General features: G+C 61.1%; 1 protein-coding gene across 2 annotated transcripts in view; it reads left to right on the top strand.

Moving 5' to 3' along the window:
• The window catches only part of CACNA1C (calcium voltage-gated channel subunit alpha1 C), a 477,743-nt gene that overhangs the window by 417,138 nt on the left and 40,428 nt on the right, over positions 1-20,177 (top strand). Inside the window, exons 28-31 of one of the 2 annotated variants that reach the window (XM_028490773.2) lie at positions 1,393-1,551; positions 1,972-2,082; positions 14,404-14,487; positions 14,939-15,022. In XM_028490773.2, coding sequence (XP_028346574.1) covers positions 1,393-1,551; positions 1,972-2,082; positions 14,404-14,487; positions 14,939-15,022 — 438 coding nt within the window. The remainder of the gene's footprint in view (positions 1-1,392; positions 1,552-1,971; positions 2,083-14,403; positions 14,488-14,938; positions 15,023-20,177) is intronic. The other variant, XM_024128968.3, reaches the window with a different exon arrangement.

Below are 20,177 nucleotides of genomic sequence, written 5' to 3'. Positions count from 1 at the left end.
TGCAGCTCGGGCCCCGGGGGGCGCGGGGGGCCGGGAGTGAGGGGGCTGCAGCTCGGGACCGCCGGGGGGGGCTGCAGCTCGGGGCCCAGGGGCCGCGAGGGGCCGGGAGTGGGGGGGCTGCAGCTCGGGCCCCCGGGGGAGGTTGTGATCAGGAGAGAGCCCCAGGCCCACCCCCAGTGCCTCCTGGAGGCCCAAGGGCAGGAGGAACGCAGACCCTGCAGATCCAGCTTGCAGCCGCGCTCAGCCAACAGGGCCTGTTAACAGCTACTCAGGGAGACTCGGTGGTGGGTCTGGGGGGTGCCGTGAAAGAGCCTCTCACCCGCACCTAGAAGCCGATGAGTCAGGAGGTGCCCAGGGTGGGGCGGCACCGTTGATAGAGAGGAAGGAAACCAGGACAGTGAGAGTGGAGGTTTGGGGCCGGGAGAGGACGGCTTAGAAACCACTGTTAGATGGTTTCCTGTAGAACAGAGAGGCCGTGCACGCAGAGGGCGGGAATGGCTCCAGCAGGAGGGACGCGGCCACGCCGGCCCTGGGCTGAGCTCCGCGGCCGGGAGGGCAGGCTGGGTGTGCGGTCAGGAGGCCGGGAAGCATCCACGGGAAATGCCTCCCGTCCGTGGGGGGACTCGAGCTCTGCTAGGGAAGGAGCACCCCCCGTCAGGCCCGCTGCACCCCTTGCAGCTCCGATGTCCACACCTTGGGTCTAGACTCAGCATTCTGGCCGCTGTGTGGACTTTGGATTGTAAGGAAGCCAGGAGGGATGGAGGCCAATTAGCAAGTGTAGGCGAGAGGTGACGGTAGAGATGGAGAGAACAGAGCTGGTCGGGCGTGGAGGCTGGGGTGAGAGAAGGGCCTGGATGACCCTGGTCCTGACTGGGCTCCGGGCACCGCGCAGAGATGGCCGGAGTGTAGTCAGCCCAGGATCCCATCCCCCTGGCCGTGAGCTGTGACTTCTGGCCTGCGGACCCCGGCAGATAAGGAAGATGGACTTAGGACAGGAAAGGAACGTTGAGGAGAGACGGGCCCCCAGGAGAGTCTGTGGCTGGGAAACCATCAGAGAGAAGACAAACTCTCAGTCAGTCAGCAAGTATTTACCAGGTGCCACCGAGCATTCGCGGTGTACAGCAGGCATCACCGAGGCGGAGAGAAGGCGACACGGACCCCCTGGCTACATCCTGCCAGGGACTAACTAGAGAGGGTCTCTCCCCGGTTCAGGGAGGGATGGAAAATCAAAAAACGTCCAAGTAGCAGCTCAGCCTGTAAACGAGCTAGAGCAATAGATGATCTCGCTCTCTCCCAGAGGCCCCACCCCTGGGGCTGCAGCTTCCCCTGCACCCACCCACCCCCGCCGTCCCCCCGTCCCCCGGGTTTCTCACCCCCGTCTCCCCGACCCAGCGGCAGTGCGTGGAGTACGCGCTCAAGGCCCGGCCCCTGCGGAGGTACATCCCCAAGAACCAGCACCAGTACAAGGTGTGGTACGTGGTCAACTCCACCTACTTCGAGTACCTGATGTTCGTCCTCATCCTGCTCAACACCATCTGCCTGGCCGTGCAGGTCGGTCCCGCGGGCCGGCCGCGGTGTCTGCCGGCGGGCACGTGGGAGGCGTGTCGCCGTCACGCCGGCCAAGGGGGCGGGGGGCGGCTGGAGAAACCAAGTGTCCCTTCTGGAGGGGGGAGGACCCCAGGATCCTGGGTTGATGAGACGCAGGGAGGGAAGTGGAGCTCAGGTGACCCTGAAGGGGCCGTGCCCGGCAGCGGGCCGAGCCGGTGGAGCCGCCTGAGGGCCGGGGGGCGGGCAGAGCCGTGCCCCGATCGGGGCAGCTGCGCCGGCAGTGACGCAGGGACGGGAGGGCCCTGCAGGGCTCCTGAGCCCACGAGGCCCCCGCGGGGCTGGCCGGGCCCCCGGGCTGGGGGCTGAGGGGCGGCGGGGAGCAGGGAGCCCCGGGCTCATTGCACGGCCCCCCGGCCCCCCCAGCACCACGGTCAGAGCTGCCTGTTCAAAATCGCCATGAACGTCCTCAACATGCTCTTCACCGGCCTCTTCACGGTGGAGATGATTCTGAAGCTCGTCGCCTTCAAGCCCAAGGTAGGCCTCCGAGACGGGCCTCTGGTCCGCGGTGCCAGGCGGCCAGGGCGGGGGACGGTGGGCGCAGAGTCTCAGCGAAGGACCGTATCCTCCCGACGATGAATGCTCCAGCTCCGGAGCCTGCGGGCCTTGAGCCAGGCCGGCTCCTGGGAGCAGAATCTCAGCCCGCGGTCCGGGCCGTGGTCTGGACACGGGGAACAGGGACACGCCTGAGCAAACCTCCTTGCAGGGCAGGCAGGATGGTCCTCGTCCCCCCACCGTGGCCCCGGCCCCCGGCGCGTCACCTAGAGGATACTGGAAACCAAACCTCTCGAGGCCCAGCCCCCCAGACCCACCCGGGCTCTGTTCTCTCCCCGTTTCGCCCGCCGCGCAGACTAAGAGCCTGGATGTAAAAGCTGAGCCGGGGCTGCGTTTGCTCAGGGCTGGGTGTCTGTTTCCCCACCTCAGGGCTGCATCACTGCCCCCCGTACCTTCCAGTACGGGACGGACCTGCAAACGTCTCTGCTTTGCTACTTGGAAGCAGCTTCTAGAAGAGAGGCTGGGAGAGAAGATTAGAGCCGTTGGCTGAGTGAGGCAGGGCAGGGCAGGTTGGCTCCGGGTCTCTTGGATTATCTGTGCCCTCCCCAACCGACCTGCCCCTGGGCCTCAAGGGCGGAGGGTGGCCCGGTTCAAGCAGGCCTTCCATCTCCGGCCCTGTAGGCAGGTCAGCATCGCCGGCGTCGGCTGCCCCGGAGGGGGTATCCCAGTGGCTTGGAGGCTCCCAGCTGCCGCACCGCTTTGGGGGGTGATGAGGAGGAACGCGTTGTTTCTACGAGGATCGTGCAGGACAGCTTTCCAAACCTTCTCTTCCCCACTGTTACTCGTTTTTCCAGATGTAACACAGGTCAACGGGGGGTGAAAAGCAGGAGCCCCTGGCCCTATATTCCATTTCCATTCAGATGGTCACCTGCCCCAGGACTAGCCGGGCCAGGAGGGGTGCCCCTTGGCCTTCGGATCCCTATTCAGCGCCGGGATCTGCGTCGTCTTCTCTGAGTTAACATTCCACCAACAATTCTCAGTAACCTGCAGTGCTACACACACCTCGTCGCGTGGAATCCTCGAGACGCCTCTCCAAGATAGGCATTAGCTCCTCGTCTTAGGGAAGAGAGGAGCGAAGCTCAGAGCAATTAAGTATCGTATTAATTACACCATCATTAAGCAGCAGAACTGGGAGTAGAAGCCGGTGTGTCTGACTTTGTAGTCGATGCAATTTCCGCCACACAGAGCTGTTAGCAAGCACCTTCCCACACCAGGTGTTCTGCTGGGAACGTTCCAGAAAGAGGGAAAAACCACCTTTGAGGGGCTTCAAAGGCAAGACAGACCGTATTCTTACCATGCCGAGTCTTCCTCTCTCATTGAGAATGCCTGGGATCCTGGCTGATTTTCAGAGAATAAGACTCCTAATGAATGTCATTGGGAGATAATAATGGTGTTTTCCTGTCTCCTCCAGAGCAGCAGCTAAACTCCGTCTCACTTTCCCTTCCAAGCCCTGTCCCATTTAGGGGCAGAGGAGACCATGGAATGTCCCTGGCCACCTTCTGTGGGGTCCCCTGTGGTCCTATTCCCAGCCACGTGGCAGGGGAGCCGGCGGGCTCACAGCCCGCAGCGGCGTGCCCTGGGGAGGCTGGGAGGCCGGGCCGCGCTGGGGCTGGGCTTCCGACCCAGACGACAGCCTCCAGGAGGGAAACTGGCATCATTTTCACCCAGTTTTGTGAGGCATACAGTTTAAATATTCCGAAGCCTTGAGCCATTCCACGTTGACTCAGACGTGTTTCAGATGATGCCTGATGCCGGCTGCAGGGCCCTACGGGGGTCTTCCTCAGTCAGGCTCCCGAGCTCGGGAGATGCACTGGGCAAACCTGCCCTAAGGAGTACGTGGCAGTGACACCCGCAGGGGCCTCTGCCTGGAAAACACTCCCCCTGAGTCCTGCATACCCAGGAGCAAAAGCCCGTTTCCCGGGAAGCAGCCAGGTAGGGTGCTCTGAACCATAAAGCACCCAACTTCCTCCAGCTCTAGTTTTCTGTTGTGAGAAGATGGGGTGAAGTAAGAGACACTTTTGCAAAGGAGTAAGAGAGCCATCCTGGGGCCATCTGCATTTCACACATGCCAGGGTCTGTCTGTGGTATAAACAAAAAGGGAAATGGACCTTTTCTGGGAATACCCTGCAGGGGCTTCTGGCAGCAGAGGGGGAAGGGTCCCCGGCCTGGCCAGCCAAACAAGCCTGTCCAACTGGGAGGAGAGTGGGGTTCCTGGATTCTCGTTAAGGAGCAGACTCCAAGAAAAGCATCCTCAAAATTTCCAGGAAGAAAACCAAACCAGAGAGTACCTGAGGGGACTTCCCTGGTGGTGCGGTGGTTAAGAATCCGCCTGCCAATGCAGGGGACACGGGTTCGAGCCCCGGTCCGGGAAGATCCCACATGCCGCGGAGCAACTAAGCCCGTGCGCCACAACTACTGAGCCCGAGTGCCACAACTACTGAAGCCCGTGAGCCTAGAGCCCGTGCTCCGCAACAAGAGAAGCCACCACAGTGAGAAGCCCACGCACCACAACGAAGAGTAGCCCCCGCTCGCCGCAACTAGAGAAAAGCCCGTGCGCGGCAACGAAGACCCAACCCAGCCAAAAATAGATAAATAAATCAATTTTTTAAAAAAGAAAGTACTTGAAGCTCTGGTGGAAATATCTAGCTGGATCTGGCCCTAGAACCGGTGCTCCTAATGTGATCGTGTGTTTGTGCCGCAAGTGAGTTTGCACCTCGAGTGTGAGCTGAGGAAGGACAGTTAGGCAGCGAGGACGCAGGAGTTGACCTCAGTCCTAACATCAGGTGTCTGAGGTTGGCCTGCTGGGCTTCCCGCTCCGTCCCTTGGTCTCTGTGGTTGGTTGGCCGGTCGGCCGGTCGGTCTGTAGTTTAGCCTCGTTCTTTCGTTGTCCTCATGGTAATTGATGTTCTTGGTCTTCATTTCCATCTGTTCTGCTCGCCACCTTATGGAAAATAAGTTGACTCAAGTAAATCTCTGCTCTGCTCCTAAAATTCACATTCTGTCTGAAGAATGGGGCAGGTGACAGGAGTGTCTTGGACACCTAATGGCCAGGGGGAATTTCTCCCCGAGCGGAGGACTGCCCTGGACATTCCCGACGGTCCCTGGGCCCTACGGGAGTGCACAGGACCAAGCTGGTCAGCGTGAAAAGGTTTCGGATAGAATCGTCTCAAGTTAACGAAACAGCTGGGCTGTCCTCCTATCACGAACAGAAATCTATCATCAAAGACAGGAAAAAACTTTTAAGATACACTTTATGAAAAGCATTGAAAACTATCCAATGCCTAAGAATAAATCTAACCAAAAACCTCTAAGGTCTTTGCAGAAGATCCGTGAAGTTTCACACAGAGGAGTTAAAGAAAACTCGGTAAATGGAGAAATATGTCATGTACATGAATCGGGAAAGTCAGTGTTACAAGGATGTCATTTCTCTTCAGTACAATCCCAGGCAAAACTCCAGACTGACCTTTAACCCAAGTCCTTCAGGGTCAGTAGGACGACCCTGGGGGTTCCAAGGCTTCAGTCCCTTTGGGCAGCTCTGCCGTGACTGTGGAGGTCCCAGGGCAGGGCCAGCCCCAGGTGCTCCACGGTCAGCTCTGGGGGGTGGGGTGATCATGTGCCTGGAACTTGCTGTTGTCCACGACCCAGCGGGTGACGAAGGGAGAAGGGGCCCAGGCTCCTGCTCAGAGAAGCAGATCGGCCCGGGGAGGTGGGAAGGTTCCCGACTACCCCCCCTCCACCCGGGGACCCACCTGGGCCTTGGCAGGTGAGGAAGCAGGGACAGGGATTCTTAATTTTATTTAAATTAATTCAGATCTGTGTGTCCACGTGGCCGGCGGCTGCCATATTGGGCCACGGGGCTCTAGACACCGCTTCTCCGCGGGCCGTTCGCGGGGTCTGTGTCCCTCCGTACGTCCGCCTCACCCCAACTGCTCTGGCTTCATGGACCCAGGTGGGTGACCTCAGGTGTGGGAGCCCTGTGGGAAGAGTAAGACGGGCTCCTGGCCCGGCGTCCCCCGTGTGGGTCCCCTCCTGGCCCCCCAGTCGTCCCCGGACCTCCCGGGTCCAGTAGCTGCAGATGCCAAGGCAGGCGGTTCAGTGGTCAGCACCAAGCTGTGAGGCCGGGCCAGGCTGATGTGCTCTGCCAGAAGGTCTGAGCTGAGAGTGTGGATGGCCTCGGCCTTGCCGAGCGCGAAGGCAGCCTTCCCCTCATTTCTGACTGTGCTTATGAGTGAGGGTCCCGGGCCCCGGTGCCCCCAGGATAAAGTCTCCTCTGCCATCCTTAGGATGGTCTTCTGTCTTGGGAAGGACCGTTGCCCGAGACACGGTACAGATTTCCGGGGTGAACGGTCAAGGCAGGAAGAGCCATCACCAGCTGACTCCTTCCCTGGCCTGTGGCAGAGGGGCCAGGATGGGGAGGGGGTGGTCAGGGAGCCTTCAGGGAGGCTGTCTCCAGCCAGGAAACTGCAGCCGATTCTTCCGTCTGTCCTCGGCTTTGTCCGCGTCCAGAACCTTCTTTCCTTGAAGGCCCAGCATCTGCTTCCACTTCAGTAACAGCCTTTCTCACATGAGCACAACCTCCAGCCAGCTTGGGGCTCCCCAGGGGCACCCCTGCCCCAGCAGATGGGGAGGGGGCTTCCGAGGCTGGACCCGCTGTCTCTGGTGTTTCCTTGTCCCCGGTGAGCGAGCCGCTCCCGCTCCGGGAGAGGGGCCAGACGGGTGGAGAAGGGGGGTGAGCCCCCCAGCAGGTGACCGTCTGACAAGGGAAGGGACCCGTCTGCACAGCTGAGCCCTGCCTGCCTTCCCGCTCAAGCGGGGCTCAAGTTTAGGCTATGATTTTCCTTAACGTCCAAAATCAGCTCTGCCCTCTGTCCCCCTAAAGAAGGCCAGCGGGGGCCACACCAAAGGGTAGGTTCCGTCGGGGCAGCCCGGGCAGATGGGGCAAGAGGAACCAGGGCCGGGCTCTTCCAAGTGCCGGGAAGACCCCGTAGGCAGGAGCCGTCGGGCTGGGGTCCTGGGAGGGAGTCCTCCCTGAGCTACTGAGAGAACGTCAGGACCCTTTCCTTAGAGCCAGTGAAGGACCAGGAGATGGAGGACAAAGTGTGGTGACCGGCAGGAAAGGATGCCAGCCAGGGCCATTCCGTCTCCTGTCTGGAAAGCTGAAACTACTAGAAACCGGCTTTGCCTTCACCAGATGCCACATTGCAGCTAAAATCTGCTTTCTCTCCAGCTTTCCCTCGGGATCCAGCCGTACCTCTCGCCCGAATTCCCCTCCTGACAGTTTTAAGTCAGGCGGACGTTTCTGCAAGGGGCAAAGATTTTTGTGAGGCTTTATTTCTTACAAAACAAAGTTTACTTTAGTTCTTACTTGATCACCCCCTGCCCCCAGATCCCACCGACAGAGGAAATTCTGGAGACAGAGCAGGAAGCCCACCTCCCCCCTCAGCATCACCCCGAACGAGCCGGGAGGGCAGGTAGGGCTGTGCTCCAGACACACCCTGTTCTTTCCGCGTCCGTTCCTCGGTGAGGTGGGCAGGCTGGCTTAGCTGGGCCTGAGTGGGGTCGTGGCCACCTCAGTCTGCCCAGGCTGCTCGGACAAACACTGCAGAAAGCTACTTCTCACGGTCTGGAGGCTGGGGCTCCAAGATAGGAGTACCAGCAGGGCCACGTTCAACGAAGGGGGCCCCGTCCGGCTCACAGCTGTGTCCTCGCAGGTGGAAGGGGCGAGGGAGCTCTGTGGGGTCCCCTGTTCAAGGACCCCAGACCCGCTCCTGAGGGCTCCACCCTCACGGCCTAATCACCTCCCAGAGGCCCCCAGTACCATTCCACTGGGCATTTGGGAAATCTGCAGGGGGCAAACCCCACGGTGTGCGAGCCGGGTCTGCCCCGGGGAGAGTGGCCCTGCTTGTCCTGAAAGAGCGTTTATGGATCGTTCACTTGAGGAGCAAGTAGGTAACGTTCAGCAGAAACTGGGACCCGGTGGCCGGTTAGCGGCCAAGGTTCAGCGCAGCTCAGACTGCCACTAGAAATACGGACGTCTCCTTCTATTTCCTTCCGACATGGAAAGTTCAACTCTAAAAACACCAAGAGCCAGCAAGAGTATTTCCTTTTCGGAAATTGCACGGAAACTTAGACATTCTTTCAGGCTGGCTGGTGGGCTTCAATCCCTTTAGAACCAAAGCTCCCTTTTGGCAATAAATACTTAGTACTACTTCCTTGATTTTCCTTAAATAAAATTCAGAGGAAATCTAAATCTTTATGTATAGGAAACTCACGCCTATACACAGAATGTAAATATATATGTGTCTATAATTCCTAAGTTATAATGGGCAAAGTCTGTGTTCAGTTCCCGCACCCCCTTTACTGGCGGTCTGCAGGTACTCGATGCCGGGTGGGCCGGGGGCGTTGAAGTCAGTATGATCAAAAATAATCCCAGCCCTAATGGAAAGGCCCCGTGGCGGGGGCGGGCAGGGCAGCTGTTGCGCGTTTCATTATTTAACGTGGAGATGATTCACGCTGGGTGACACGGCCACGGGAGAGTCACCGCGAGGGGACGAGGCCCCTGCGCCTGTGAGCAGTGGTGTCCAGACCCGCCAGCCTGGACCTGCGGGAGGGGAGGGGGAGGGCCGCTAGCAGGGCCGAGACCCAGACGACGGTGGCAGGGACAGTCCCGGCAAGGCTGCGCGAGCTGGGCCCGCCTCCCCTCCCCTGGAGGCTGGCGGTCACTCTGTTTGGCGCAGGAGGGGCCAGGCCTGGTGGCGCATCTCTGGAGCTGAGGGCGGCACTCTTGTTCGCTCAGGGTTCTCTAAAGCGGGCGCAGGTGGAGGCTGCAGGGGCGCGGTGGGCCACGCCTCCTGGGGCTAAGGAGGGGCCGGCCCGTTAGGTGGCTTGCGTCGGGAAGGGCGGGGGGCGAGGATGGGACCGTCAGGTCGGGTTCGGGGGGCTCCCCCCGGGGCGTAGTCTGCGGGACGGGCCGGGAGAAGATTCCGGGTGGGCAGATGGCGCCTCGCTCCCGCCAAGGCTGCCGTCCTCTGCATCCCCTCCCCCCCTCCAGGGGGCCCCCGGTGTCCCTTTGAAGCGGGTGCCCGCGGACGTTGCCGTGTGTCAGACGGCCTTGCCCGCGCTCGAGGCGTATCCCCTTGAACCCTCGTCCTGGACGATCCTGCAGCGGGGTCCTGCCGTGGACCCAGGTGCCAACTGGGGCGGAGGAAACCCTCCCCAGGCCCCAAAGGAGCCCAGCCGACCCCCTGTCCCCTCCCCCCCGTGGGAGGCGGCAGGTCAGGTTGGGCTCACGCTCTGCCCACACCTGTGCACTTCCAGGCACCCAGAAGCACCCGTTACATCTTGGTGAGATAAATGAATGAGGGCCTTGGAAACCTTCCTGGGGAGAAAAAAGCTTAATTCCGAAGGAGAAGCCAGAGCAGACGTGCACTTCGAAGTGTGCACGCCTCTAACTCCTGGGAGTGCGGCCCCCATCACCACCACCCGCCCGGGGTCTCCTTGCCCCCGGCCCCGGTCTGCTGCTGCCCTCTGCCCCGCCCGCCCCCGGCCCGGGCTGTCTACGCTGGGGGGCTCCAGGGCTTCTGAAGGGGCGCGTCACAGGGTGGGAGCTGCCAGGGGCCGGGAGCAGCTGTGCGCCAGCCGTGCCGCCCCACTAGACGCCAGTGATTTCCTAGATTACTGTTAAGTCTGAATGACACCCTAACGTCATACAGTTTATATTATCTCTGTGTGGCGGCAGTTACCAGTGTGACACTCAGCTGCCGGCTGCGCCCGCCACCTCCCATCTCCCCGTCCCACGACCCGGAACCAGGCCCAGCCTCCCAGCTCACGCCAGCAGGGCCCTTACTCGGCTGGGCCCCCTTCCCCGGCCAAGCACACGCCGTCTGCCCACTCCATTTTAGGCCCCGCCTCCCCCGGGAGGCCCTTCTGCTTGCAGCAGCTCCACGTCCAGCCTCCACCCAGGCCCCCCACCTCTGCCACGTCGATCTCTGGGGCCCCATGTGTCCCTGGAAGGGAGCAGTCTTGGGGCAGAGACCCGGACAAAGTCCAGTCAGCTTCCCCACCAGGAAGAGCGTCCGGTCACCTCCTCTGTGTTCCCTGCCTTCTCTCTGCTGGACCCGTCAGAGGTAGATAAGGAAGCCGCGCAGGAGGGGGTGGAGAAGAGAAGGAAGCCAGCGATGGCAGCACAGTCCCAGGTGTGTAGACTCCTGTGGACCCCTCGCCACCACCCTGTTTGAAAGCTTGTGTTGGCTGTGCTCTGGGCGGGGAAGGGGCCGAGGGCCCAGCATTCAGGGGCCAGGGCGTGTGCCTGGACCTCCCAGCAGCAGCCCTGCTCTCGGGGCCAGAGACAGGATGCGGGCCCACCTGGCAGCCCACTCCTCTCCTCCCAGCCCTCCAGCCAGAGCAAAAGGGGCCTGGGTCTCCCCGGGAGGAATAGTGGCTTCTAGGAACCTGGCAGTTAACTATCTGTGTGAACCTGAGTCTGACAGACTCTAGCCAGGACAGCTCGCTTATGGTCACCAGTCTCCAAGTGATGCTGGATTTCATCCGAGAATCTCAGGACAGGCAGTCCTCACTAGGATTCAAGATGAGACCCACTGAGGGGAGCTTGGGATTCTGGAACCTTCACTTTCCCCCTCCTCCTCCCACATTCCTGAGCCTCGCCTTCCCCGCTGCTCAGTCCCACCCCCAAAGCTGACCCTGTGCGTCTGGCCTCCCTAGAAGGGGACGGACCAGCTCCGGCAACTGTGGCAGTCGCTGGAACTCACTGGGCTTCCTACAGGTGCAGGCACTTCACTTGTGGCGTTCCTACCATAACCCACAGGTCGCCGTCTCATAGGGGGAAACTGAGGCACGGAGAGGTGCGGTTATCTGCTCAGGGTCACCCAGCCAGTAAGTGCCAGAGGGAGGACTCGAACCCAGACAGCCTGCCTCTGCGGGTCACGCCCTTAACCACTACACCGCCCCTTCCAGCTCGGAACAGCGGCAGGGGTGGAGTGAATCGGGGCACAGATAATCCAAGAGAGGAAACTCCGAAATTCTCAGGCAGGTGAAATGCATCATGGATGCTGGGGCGGCAGCGTCCTTTCCTAATCGCGTTGTGCTGAACCTGGGATCGATTTGGTCCACGCCTCTTCTGCCGTGGCAGCCGGTGAGAGGAGGGTCGTCGCCCTCCGGAGAAGGGATTATTCCCAGCGGGCGCTTGCCCTTCAGCCCAGGGGGACACGCACGAGACCTCCTGAGGCTGGGGACCCACTCACCCTGCAGGGTTAGAGATGGCGGGAGAAAGTCTTCCCCCGAAACGCCGTCCGCCCCCGCGTGGGCGGCCCTGCCTGGCTCTGAGGATCTGGACTTTGAGAGGTTTGGTTCACCACTTCAGGGAGAGCCCCGAGCCCCTTCCGCTAACCCTGACTCCCACCAGAGAAAGAACGAGGGGCAGGCGTGACCCGGAGGTCAGCCTGATTGCGAGAAAACAAGTCTGTGCCTTTTTTCCCATTCTGTTTCCTCCAGCATACTCCCCAAACCCATGTCACCCGTGGTTTCCCGCAGTCGAGGAGATGGGTGGCAACAGGTGTGTGTGCGAGTGTGTGTGTGTGTGTGTGTGTGTGTGTGTGTGTGTGTGTGCGTGTGTGAGACAGAGAGAGAGGACACAGCTCTTGCACTGAGCACAGGGGGCCACCTTCCTCCCGGGCCCCGCCCACGTGGGGAATTGGCCAGGTGTGTCCCTTGGCAGCCTGTCGAGCCCCCTGGAGGGTGGCAGCGTGTTTCTGGGGTGGGTGTGGACGGCTGGGAGAGGCGCCGACAGCTGGGTCTGAAACTGTGCTCCTGGTCCAGCTTGGAGGGTGGACGGGGCAGGAAGGGGCTGGACAGGGAAGGGGGAGGCTGCCTCTTAAAGGGACCCTGTCCCCCCCCACCCCGTGGGCCGTGTGTAAACCTCCTCCGGGCGGGAGTGGGTGGGGCTCTGCGGCCAGTGGAGGCCTTGGCCCCGGGCCCACGGGACAGAGGGGCCAACCAAACGCGCCAGCAGCACAGTCTGTGGAGGGCGAGGGGGCGGGTGAGGCCCGGCAACCCAGCGGAAGCCGCGGGCCGCAGAGCGCTGGGGCGGGCCTGCCCGTCCTGTGCACGAGCGCGGCGGAGCGCGGGAGCGCGGATGACAGGCGATGCGTGGGGTGGCTGAGGGTTGCGGGGTCCCTGGGGGCCAGGCTCCTGCCGGAGCTCGCCAGCTGTTAACCTCTCGTCTGCCTCGCCCCTGCCCGCCTTCTCCCCTTCTGTCTCTCCCCTCATCCACGCCGTGGACCGAGGCCGACTCACCCGTCTGTTCCAGGTCCCTCTGGTGAACGAACAGACGCCGGCCCCTCCCCGCTCCTTGAGCGCCGAGACGCCCACCGACCTCTCTCCTCCTCTCGCCCCCAGACCCGAATAACGATTTGCCACTGCGTTTTCTAGGCTGGATGCTGCGCGTCCTGGACTCTCCTCTGGTTCCTGCTTCCTCCTTTCTCTTCCTGGACATCCCCTCCCCGTCCCTCCCAACACAGCTCTACCCACAGAGATGGTTTTCCTCTCTAGAGATAGTCCCCCAGTGCTTTCCAAAACCTGATGTTAAAGCACATGCATATTTGTCGTTTGCTCGGGGTCTTCTCGCTTTGCCCTCAAAACCAGTGCTCTGCACGTGCCCTGTGATGCCACGGGAGGACCCTGGAGGGGGTCGGTTCTTTCCCGCTCACAGCACGTGACTCGAATGGGAGAGAGAAGCCTCTCGGTGCCCCCAAAGGCTCCGGGATATTCAGAAAAATACTCTGGGAAGCCAGCAGCGTTTCAGGTGACCCTCATCTCACCTACGCCCTGGCCGACCTCTGCTCCCCGCCGGGCTGTCCAGAGTCCACGGTGGCATTTCTGCTTTTTTTTTTTTTGGCAGAAAAGCCTGGGAACCGAGAGGTCCCTTTCCCCTTGACCTGACCTCCACACTAAGAATAACAGCCCTGGGACAGCATGTCTTGTGATCCATCTGAGAGCGGGCACGGCTAGGAAGCGGGGGCTGGAGGGAGTTGGGAAGACTCAGAAATAGAGAGCGAGAGTTGACCGCCCCAGGAGGGCCAGGGAGAGGGACCGGGGAGACTCTAAGAGGCCAGCCCGATGCTTTCTTACCTCCTCACCAACCTCAGAAGTGCATCTCCCGGAAGCCCCACCTCGTGGCTCAGAGGCTGGGGCATCCCTTGAAGAGCCAGAGGGGCAGATGTCCTTTCTTACGGAAAGACAGATGCCCTCGGTGCTGGGCCCTCCCCACTGCACCCCTGGGGAGGACGGCTGTGTGCCTCCCGGGACTCCTGAACAGCGTGTACATCCGTGTGTCACAGGGCATCGCTCCCTTTCCCTGCACTCTGAGAGGCAGTGGTCCCGACCCAAGAACCCGCCCTCTCTTTGCAGAGAGCCTGCCCGCCCAGGACTCCAAGAACCCTCACAGGAAGGGGACAGCCCTTGGTTGACCAGTTGTCCACGAACTTTGAAAAAGTCTTTCAAAAACATTCATCCGTTCCCTTCCCCAAATGTAGCGTAAAACAAACAAAATCCATGTGTACAGGCCAAAGGAGTGGAGTCAGCAGCCTGACCGCTCCTCCTAGACACGACAGCCCCCAGACCCCCACCCAGCCTGCAGGAAAGGCTGTGAGAACCTCATTCTCGCGGGGGGCGCTTCAGCAGGATCCCGAGTCAGAATGGCGGTGCTGAGCATGGCGGTGCTTCAGAGACACCCCTGCCCCGAGAGCCGGTCTAGGGTCACCTCCCACGTTACCAAACCTTGGGACTGACCTGGCCTCCGTCCCCTTTCAGGGAGGAAAGCCTCTGTCCAGAGGCACCGGGCCCGTCCAGGGCCGCCACGAGGGTGACCTTGTCGTAGATGCTGCTCTGATGCCATGGTCCCCTGGTTATCGCGAGCTTCGCACGAGCTCACCCCGAGCCCAGAGGGCCTGGCTGCGCCCGGACCACACCGATGGCCGCTTGCTAATTCCCAGACCGCCTCGCGAGGGCCCCCGCCCCTGTTCCCTCCCTCCCCCCCGCAGGCAGGCCTCCGAGGAGGTGCTGGAGGCCCGGGAGGGGGCGGGGGAAGTAGGACGGGCGGCGAGGGGGGCGGGTCTGGAGGGGGAGGAGCCCCGCTCGGACTCAGCAGCGACAGTGCGGCCCGACGGCGGTGCTCTGTTCTTGTCTGTCTGACCTTGCTTTTCACTCCCGTCCTGCCGCCCCGTGTAGGGCTACTTTAGTGACCCCTGGAATGTCTTTGACTGCCTCATCGTAATTGGCAGCGTAATTGACGTCATTCTCAGTGAGACGAATGTGAGTATGATGCTGCCCAGGACGCCTCCGTGCCCCTCCCTCTTTACCTCCTTCGGTTCGTTTTTTGGTTTCCTGTTTTACCCCCGCCAGTCATGCTTTCTCTTGCACCTGCCGCCGTCCTGGGGGACATGAGCCCCCGCACTGTCCGCACTCTGCCGGGCCGGGCAGGGGGCGGCCGGGGCTCCTCCTCCTCCAGGACCCCCGCCCGGCCCCCCGCCCGACTAACGCGGCTTTTGTCAGGCTCCAGGTGCCAGGCGTGTGCGCCTCCAGAACTGTGCAGCGGTAAGAGGGTCCAGTATGCCCACATAACCTCTTTCTTTTCTCATTTTTTCCTCTTCTCTCCTTTCTTTCATGCTTTTTTTTTTCATTTTCCTCTTCCTTTTGTTTTGTTTTTCTTTGTTGTTGGTTTTTTTCTCCTCTCTCCCTCCCTTGGCCCCTCTGCCCCATGCAGCACTATTTCTGTGATGCATGGAACACATTTGACGCCTTGATTGTTGTGGGTAGCATTGTTGATATAGCCATCACCGAGGTAAACGTAAGTACCGGCGTCCCGCCCTGCGACGCCGTGCCTGCCCCGCGCTCACCCCATTGCTCTCCTCCTCCTCCTCATCGCTTCCTCCCAACCGCTTATTTCCACTAAGTTATTCTTGTTTGTTTGTTTAAATTGGTTGAAAGGATTTTCTTTCTCGTTGCTTTACTTCGCAATTTTTTTATTCTTTTTTTTTTTTAACGTTTGGAATGAGCTAGGCCCCCTTTCCTCCTGAGTTTTGATTGCTGCATCCTTTCCTTCCCCCTTTGCAATTGGCCTAGCATGACACACACTGTCTAGGAGGATGCAGCCCTGGGATCCCGGAGTGAGACGGTGGAAGGGTGTTTACAACCGCTGGGCGGCCCCTCCCCACCCCCAGCATCCGGGAAGTGAGCTCTCCCGAGGACCACGGGTGAAGGCTCGCACTTGGCCGGCACTGTCAGCCCCTCGTGTTCACGCTAAAACGGCCCCTCCACTGAGGGGCGGGGGAGAGCAGCCCGCACCCCTCTTTTCTGGAGAGGGCTCCTCCGCGCCCCCCCCCCAACTTGCTGTGGGAGCACCTGGCCCCAGGTGAACCTGCCCCAGAGGACCAGCTTTGCCCTGCCTGGCTCTCCCCCTCACCACCCCCCGCCCTGGCTCCAAGACCTCCTGCACCTGCTCCCGGGAGCTGCCCCCTCCTAGACAGTCCCTCTGGCCCCTGCACACGCCCCTCTGCTCCCCGGCATGTTCACCCTTCTCTCTTTATCTATAGGCAAGCCCTCTTGCGGTTGGTCTTTAACATGTGTGGTTTAGTTTTTTGTCAGGATTTTTCCTTGGTTAAGAGACTTGGTAATGTTTGCGCAAACGTTGATGCACTGAGCCATCGAATAACAACACGGAGCAGATGCTCTAGAGTTCTGATCTAAGGTGTCAGAAACACCCCGCGACCGCCACCGTCCCCCTTCCTTGTCCTTACCCGCCCCCTCCACCTCGTAGCTGGCTGCCAGTCAGTTGAACTGATGTTATTTTATGTCCTGAGTCCACTGATCAGAAGTCCTGTCCGCCCCCTTCGAGCGGATGGACGTTGGGAGGAGGCTGTTCTGCTTTCCCTGTGTCCCCCCTGTCAGCCTGGCCCCCTCCCTGCTCGACCTGTAGCATAGATTCGACTTCCCCTCTGTCTCGGGGATCCCCCAGGGTCGTCTTTGTCTTGCGGGGGGTGTGTGTGTGTGTGTGTGTGTGTGTGTGTGTGTGTACGTGTGTACGCTCCCTTGACCTCTGCCATTGAATCACTGGAGCACGAGGAAACCAAGCTCCCCACTCAGACTCCATGCCTCTCCTCCCTTGGCACTGCCCCCGCCAGCGGCTGGATGGACCCCAAGGTGTATCCCAGGAGCTGTCACGTCCCTACCTACACGTATCCACCGGCCAGGGCCTGTGCTCGGACCGAGGGGCCCTCGGGGGAGACCAGGGAAGGGCAGGATGAGCCTGCGTCTGGAGGGTGGGTCCCCGTGGGGAGCCGTGCCAGGGGACTTGGGGCCGATGGCAGGGACCCGCAGGAAGGTGACAGAAGGCAGCTCCCTGGGTGCAGAGGACCCACCTCCGTCCCGGGGTCCCCTGGGGCGCTCACTGTTGGCCAGGCCCACGCCGTCGCTCAGCCTGCCGTTTTCTTTCAAACTACTGCTATTTTTAAAGAAAAACAAAGACAAAGGAAAAACATTCTAGAGTATAAAATTTCTACCCCAGAAAGTGACTGTTGGAATTGGGGGTGGTGCAGGACCCCAGCAACGGCACGTGGAGTCGCGTGCAGACCCTCCGTTTGCACCACAGTTTCCGCTTACAATTCGCCTCGGCACCCAGCTTGTGTGCCGTGAGCCTGAGCTTGACAGACGAGAATGACCACCCCCGTTGACCGACGCACAGGTGAGGGTGGCGCGTGCCAGTGCCCTTGCTGCCCCTCGGCCGGAGCCCAGGCCTCCCGGGGCGGCGGGCCAGCGTTCTCGTCTGTTCAGTCCGTGACGCCCTTCGATGAACACGCGCGTCTCAGAGCCTCCTCTCGCGGACTCCCGCCGGCCAGGATTTGCTCAGCCCTTACGTTCCATAGTCTGTGTCTTTAAATAACCACAGGAGGTTTTTTTTTTTTTTCTAAACGAACAGTTATCGGCCCGGCCCCGCTTCCAGTTGGGAAGCCCCTCCAGTTCCTCCCAGTATCCTTCTCCCCCATGGAGATGCTCTTCACTCTCCAGATTGAGGAGTTTGTGAAAGGTCATACGAAGGGTTGTCTGGAGATAACAACGGGGACAGCGTGTGTGATGCAGAGCAAAGGAAGTGTCCAGAGGCCCACCACTCGGCCCCGACTGTTTGCCACTCCCTCCCACACATCCAGAAAGGACACCCGCGTCGTCATCCCAGGCAGAGGCCGGAGGAGGAGGCTGGACCGGGGTCAGACCAAGTGCTTGAGTCCTGCTTCTCCCCCCGCCCGCCCCCCACCGATCCGAGGAGCGTGATGCTTTACGGTGCTGGGTTTTGAAGCTCAACTGAGAGCATCCATTTAAAAACCGGCCATAAACTGTACAGCACTGTTGGGACTTCCCTGGTGGCGCAGTGGTTGAGGATCCGCCTGCCAATGCAGGGGACACGGGTTCAAGCCCTGGTCCGGGAAGGTCCCACGTGCCGCGGAGCAACTAAGCCCGTGCGCCACAACTACTGAGCCCGCGTGCCACAACTACTGAGCCCGCACGCCTAGAGCCCATGCTCCACAACAAGAGAAGCCACTGCAATGAGAAGCCCACGCACCGCAACGAAGAGTAGCCGCCGCTCGCTGCACCTAGAGAAAGCCCGCGTGCAGCAAGAAGACCCAATGCAGACAAAAATAAATAAATAAATTTATTTTTAAAAAAAAAAACAACTGTACAGCGCTGTTAAAGGGGAGGGACCGTGGCACCCAAGCAAAGGACGATCTTTCCAACCCCCCTGCTGACACACCAGCCAAGCACAGATGTCGCAGCCCTCGTTCCTGGATACACTCGAAGTCTTGGTCGACGGGTCCAGCCGGATCAAAGCAAGCTCACTGCCCTGCCCACGACTCAAGCCAAGATGGGCCTGTCCCACAAGCACGGACATGGCCCTGCGCCCCGACGGTAGCCAGGATTGTGGGACAAGTTACAGGGACGACAGCGCTTCTTCTCAGAGGCAGGACCCTCCAGCGTATGGTTCTGCCTTCCGGCCATAGGCAGGTTATGGGTCTGGATGCTCTCTGGGCCAAGGGCTCAGCTCCAGGCCTCCCTGAATTTTCTAGTCTTACTGTTGTCACAAGACCTCCTTTTGCAGACAAATGGTCCATTCCAGCCTCGGAGGGATCCCTGAGGCTCTCCACCTGTAACTCCTCGTCTCTGACAATTAACCTTCGGAGACCAGCTCTCGTTGCCCTCCCCAACTGCTGTATGCCTCCCAGGCGCCCTCCGGATATGCCCCACGTTCAAAGTCATCTCCCCTCAAACAGCTCCGTCCTCCTGCCTGTGCCAGGCTCTGGTGCCCCCCGCCTTGGGAAGTGGATTCCCCAGCGACCCCAGGAACAATTGTCCACTCCTTCCACCGTGGCTGGAGCCTCCCCTTCCGGTGCCGGGCACCTGGCATCCGTTATGGACCAAAGCAAAGCCCGTCCTTGGGAGCCGGTGTCCTAAGGCTGGAGATGTTCGGACACACAGAATAAGGAAATGGTGCGGCACGTGGAGAGCCGAGAGGTGCCGAGGGAGGGGGTCGGAGAAGCAGGGAGCCGTGGAGGCCGGTGCCGTTCTCTGTAAGACGAGCTGTACTGAGGAGGGGAATTTGAAGAAAGCGAAGGCCTGAAGGAAGTGAGCCGATGCCCTTGCGGATCCCGGGAGAGGAGCTTTCGGGCGGGACGAGCAGGGTGCGGTGGTCAGGGAGGGGAGCAGGTTTGGGCCTTCTCCTGAGCAGGAGGCGGAGACTCTGGCACCTTTGAGGAGAGGTGTCCGTGGCCCAGGGACCCCTTTGCTGTCTGCGGGAGTCAAGGGCAAAGCCCTCCACCATCTGGAAGCTGGACGCAGCCATCCAGGTGGGAGGGGACGGAGTTGCAGCGGACGTGGCGGAAACGGTCAGATTCTCAGTCTGCCCTGCGAGCAGGGCCCACGGCCTCTCCTGACAGACTGGATGTGGGCGCCAGAGAAGGAGGGCTCCCAGGAAGCCGTGGGGTCCCGGCCGAGCAGGGGAGGGAGGAGCTGGTGTCGGCAGCAGGGTGGGAGGCGAGGCCCGTTCTCACGAGGGGGACGAGGCTCGGGGGGCTGTGTGCGCGACCTCCCGGCAGTGGCGTCAGGTGGGCGAGCAGACGCCCGGTCTGCGGGCAGGCATGGAACCTGCAGCACGGCGATGGCGCTCAAGGCCGGGACAGGTGCACAGCTGAGGGCAGAGGAGAAATGGGGGGCTGAGCCGGGGCCTCCGTGCTCAGGGTCGCCTTGACCTCCGGCTCACTCTGCGAGATGCCCTTGGATCCTCCGAGGTGACCGGGGGAGACCCGGGGCCCCGCAGTCACGCTGGATTCTGCGTCCGTGGCCGCGGCCCGGCCGCCCCGTCCCCTCTGGACGCGCTGCCTTCTCCTCCGTCTGGGCGGCCAGTCAGCGTCACGTCCCCTAGGAGGCCCCCTGCTCCTCCTTTATCCCTCGAGTCTGAAATTCTGTTTTCCAGAAGGAAAACCTCGTGACGTAACCCTGTGATGTCAGTGGAAGCTCCTGGGGTGTCAGAAGTGGCCCCCCTCAGCCCCCAGTTACCCCTCCACCCGCCTGCACGACCGGGAGTGCTGGGAGGCCCGGAGCCTTCATCACGGACACACGTGTCCCCGGTCGCGGACGAGGGGGCCACGGGGCTGACAGCAGCGACCCGCCTGGGGGCCGGCCGTCCTTGAGTGCGGTGGCGCGGGCCTGAGGCGGACCCAGCGTGCCCCCCACCGGCTCTGCACCGGGCACCTTCTGACAGTGACGCCCTCGCCGCCTGGCAGGTCCACGTGTGGAGCGCCCGAGAGCCGAGGCGTCAAAATCGTCACCTAGAAACTCTCCAGAGAGAAGGCCCCAGGGACCCTCAGGTGGGAAGAGGACGGGCGGTGTGAGGGACAGGACGCGGCCGAGGGCCTCCGGGCAGGTTCAGCGCGAGGAGAGCTGGGGACTTGCGTGCA

This window comes from Physeter macrocephalus, chromosome 6 (genome assembly GCF_002837175.3).
Source record: "Physeter macrocephalus isolate SW-GA chromosome 6, ASM283717v5, whole genome shotgun sequence".
Lineage (NCBI taxonomy): Eukaryota > Metazoa > Chordata > Mammalia > Artiodactyla > Physeteridae > Physeter > Physeter macrocephalus.
Note: the sequence above shows the minus strand (reverse complement) of the source record. Positions and strands in the feature narration are given on the sequence as shown.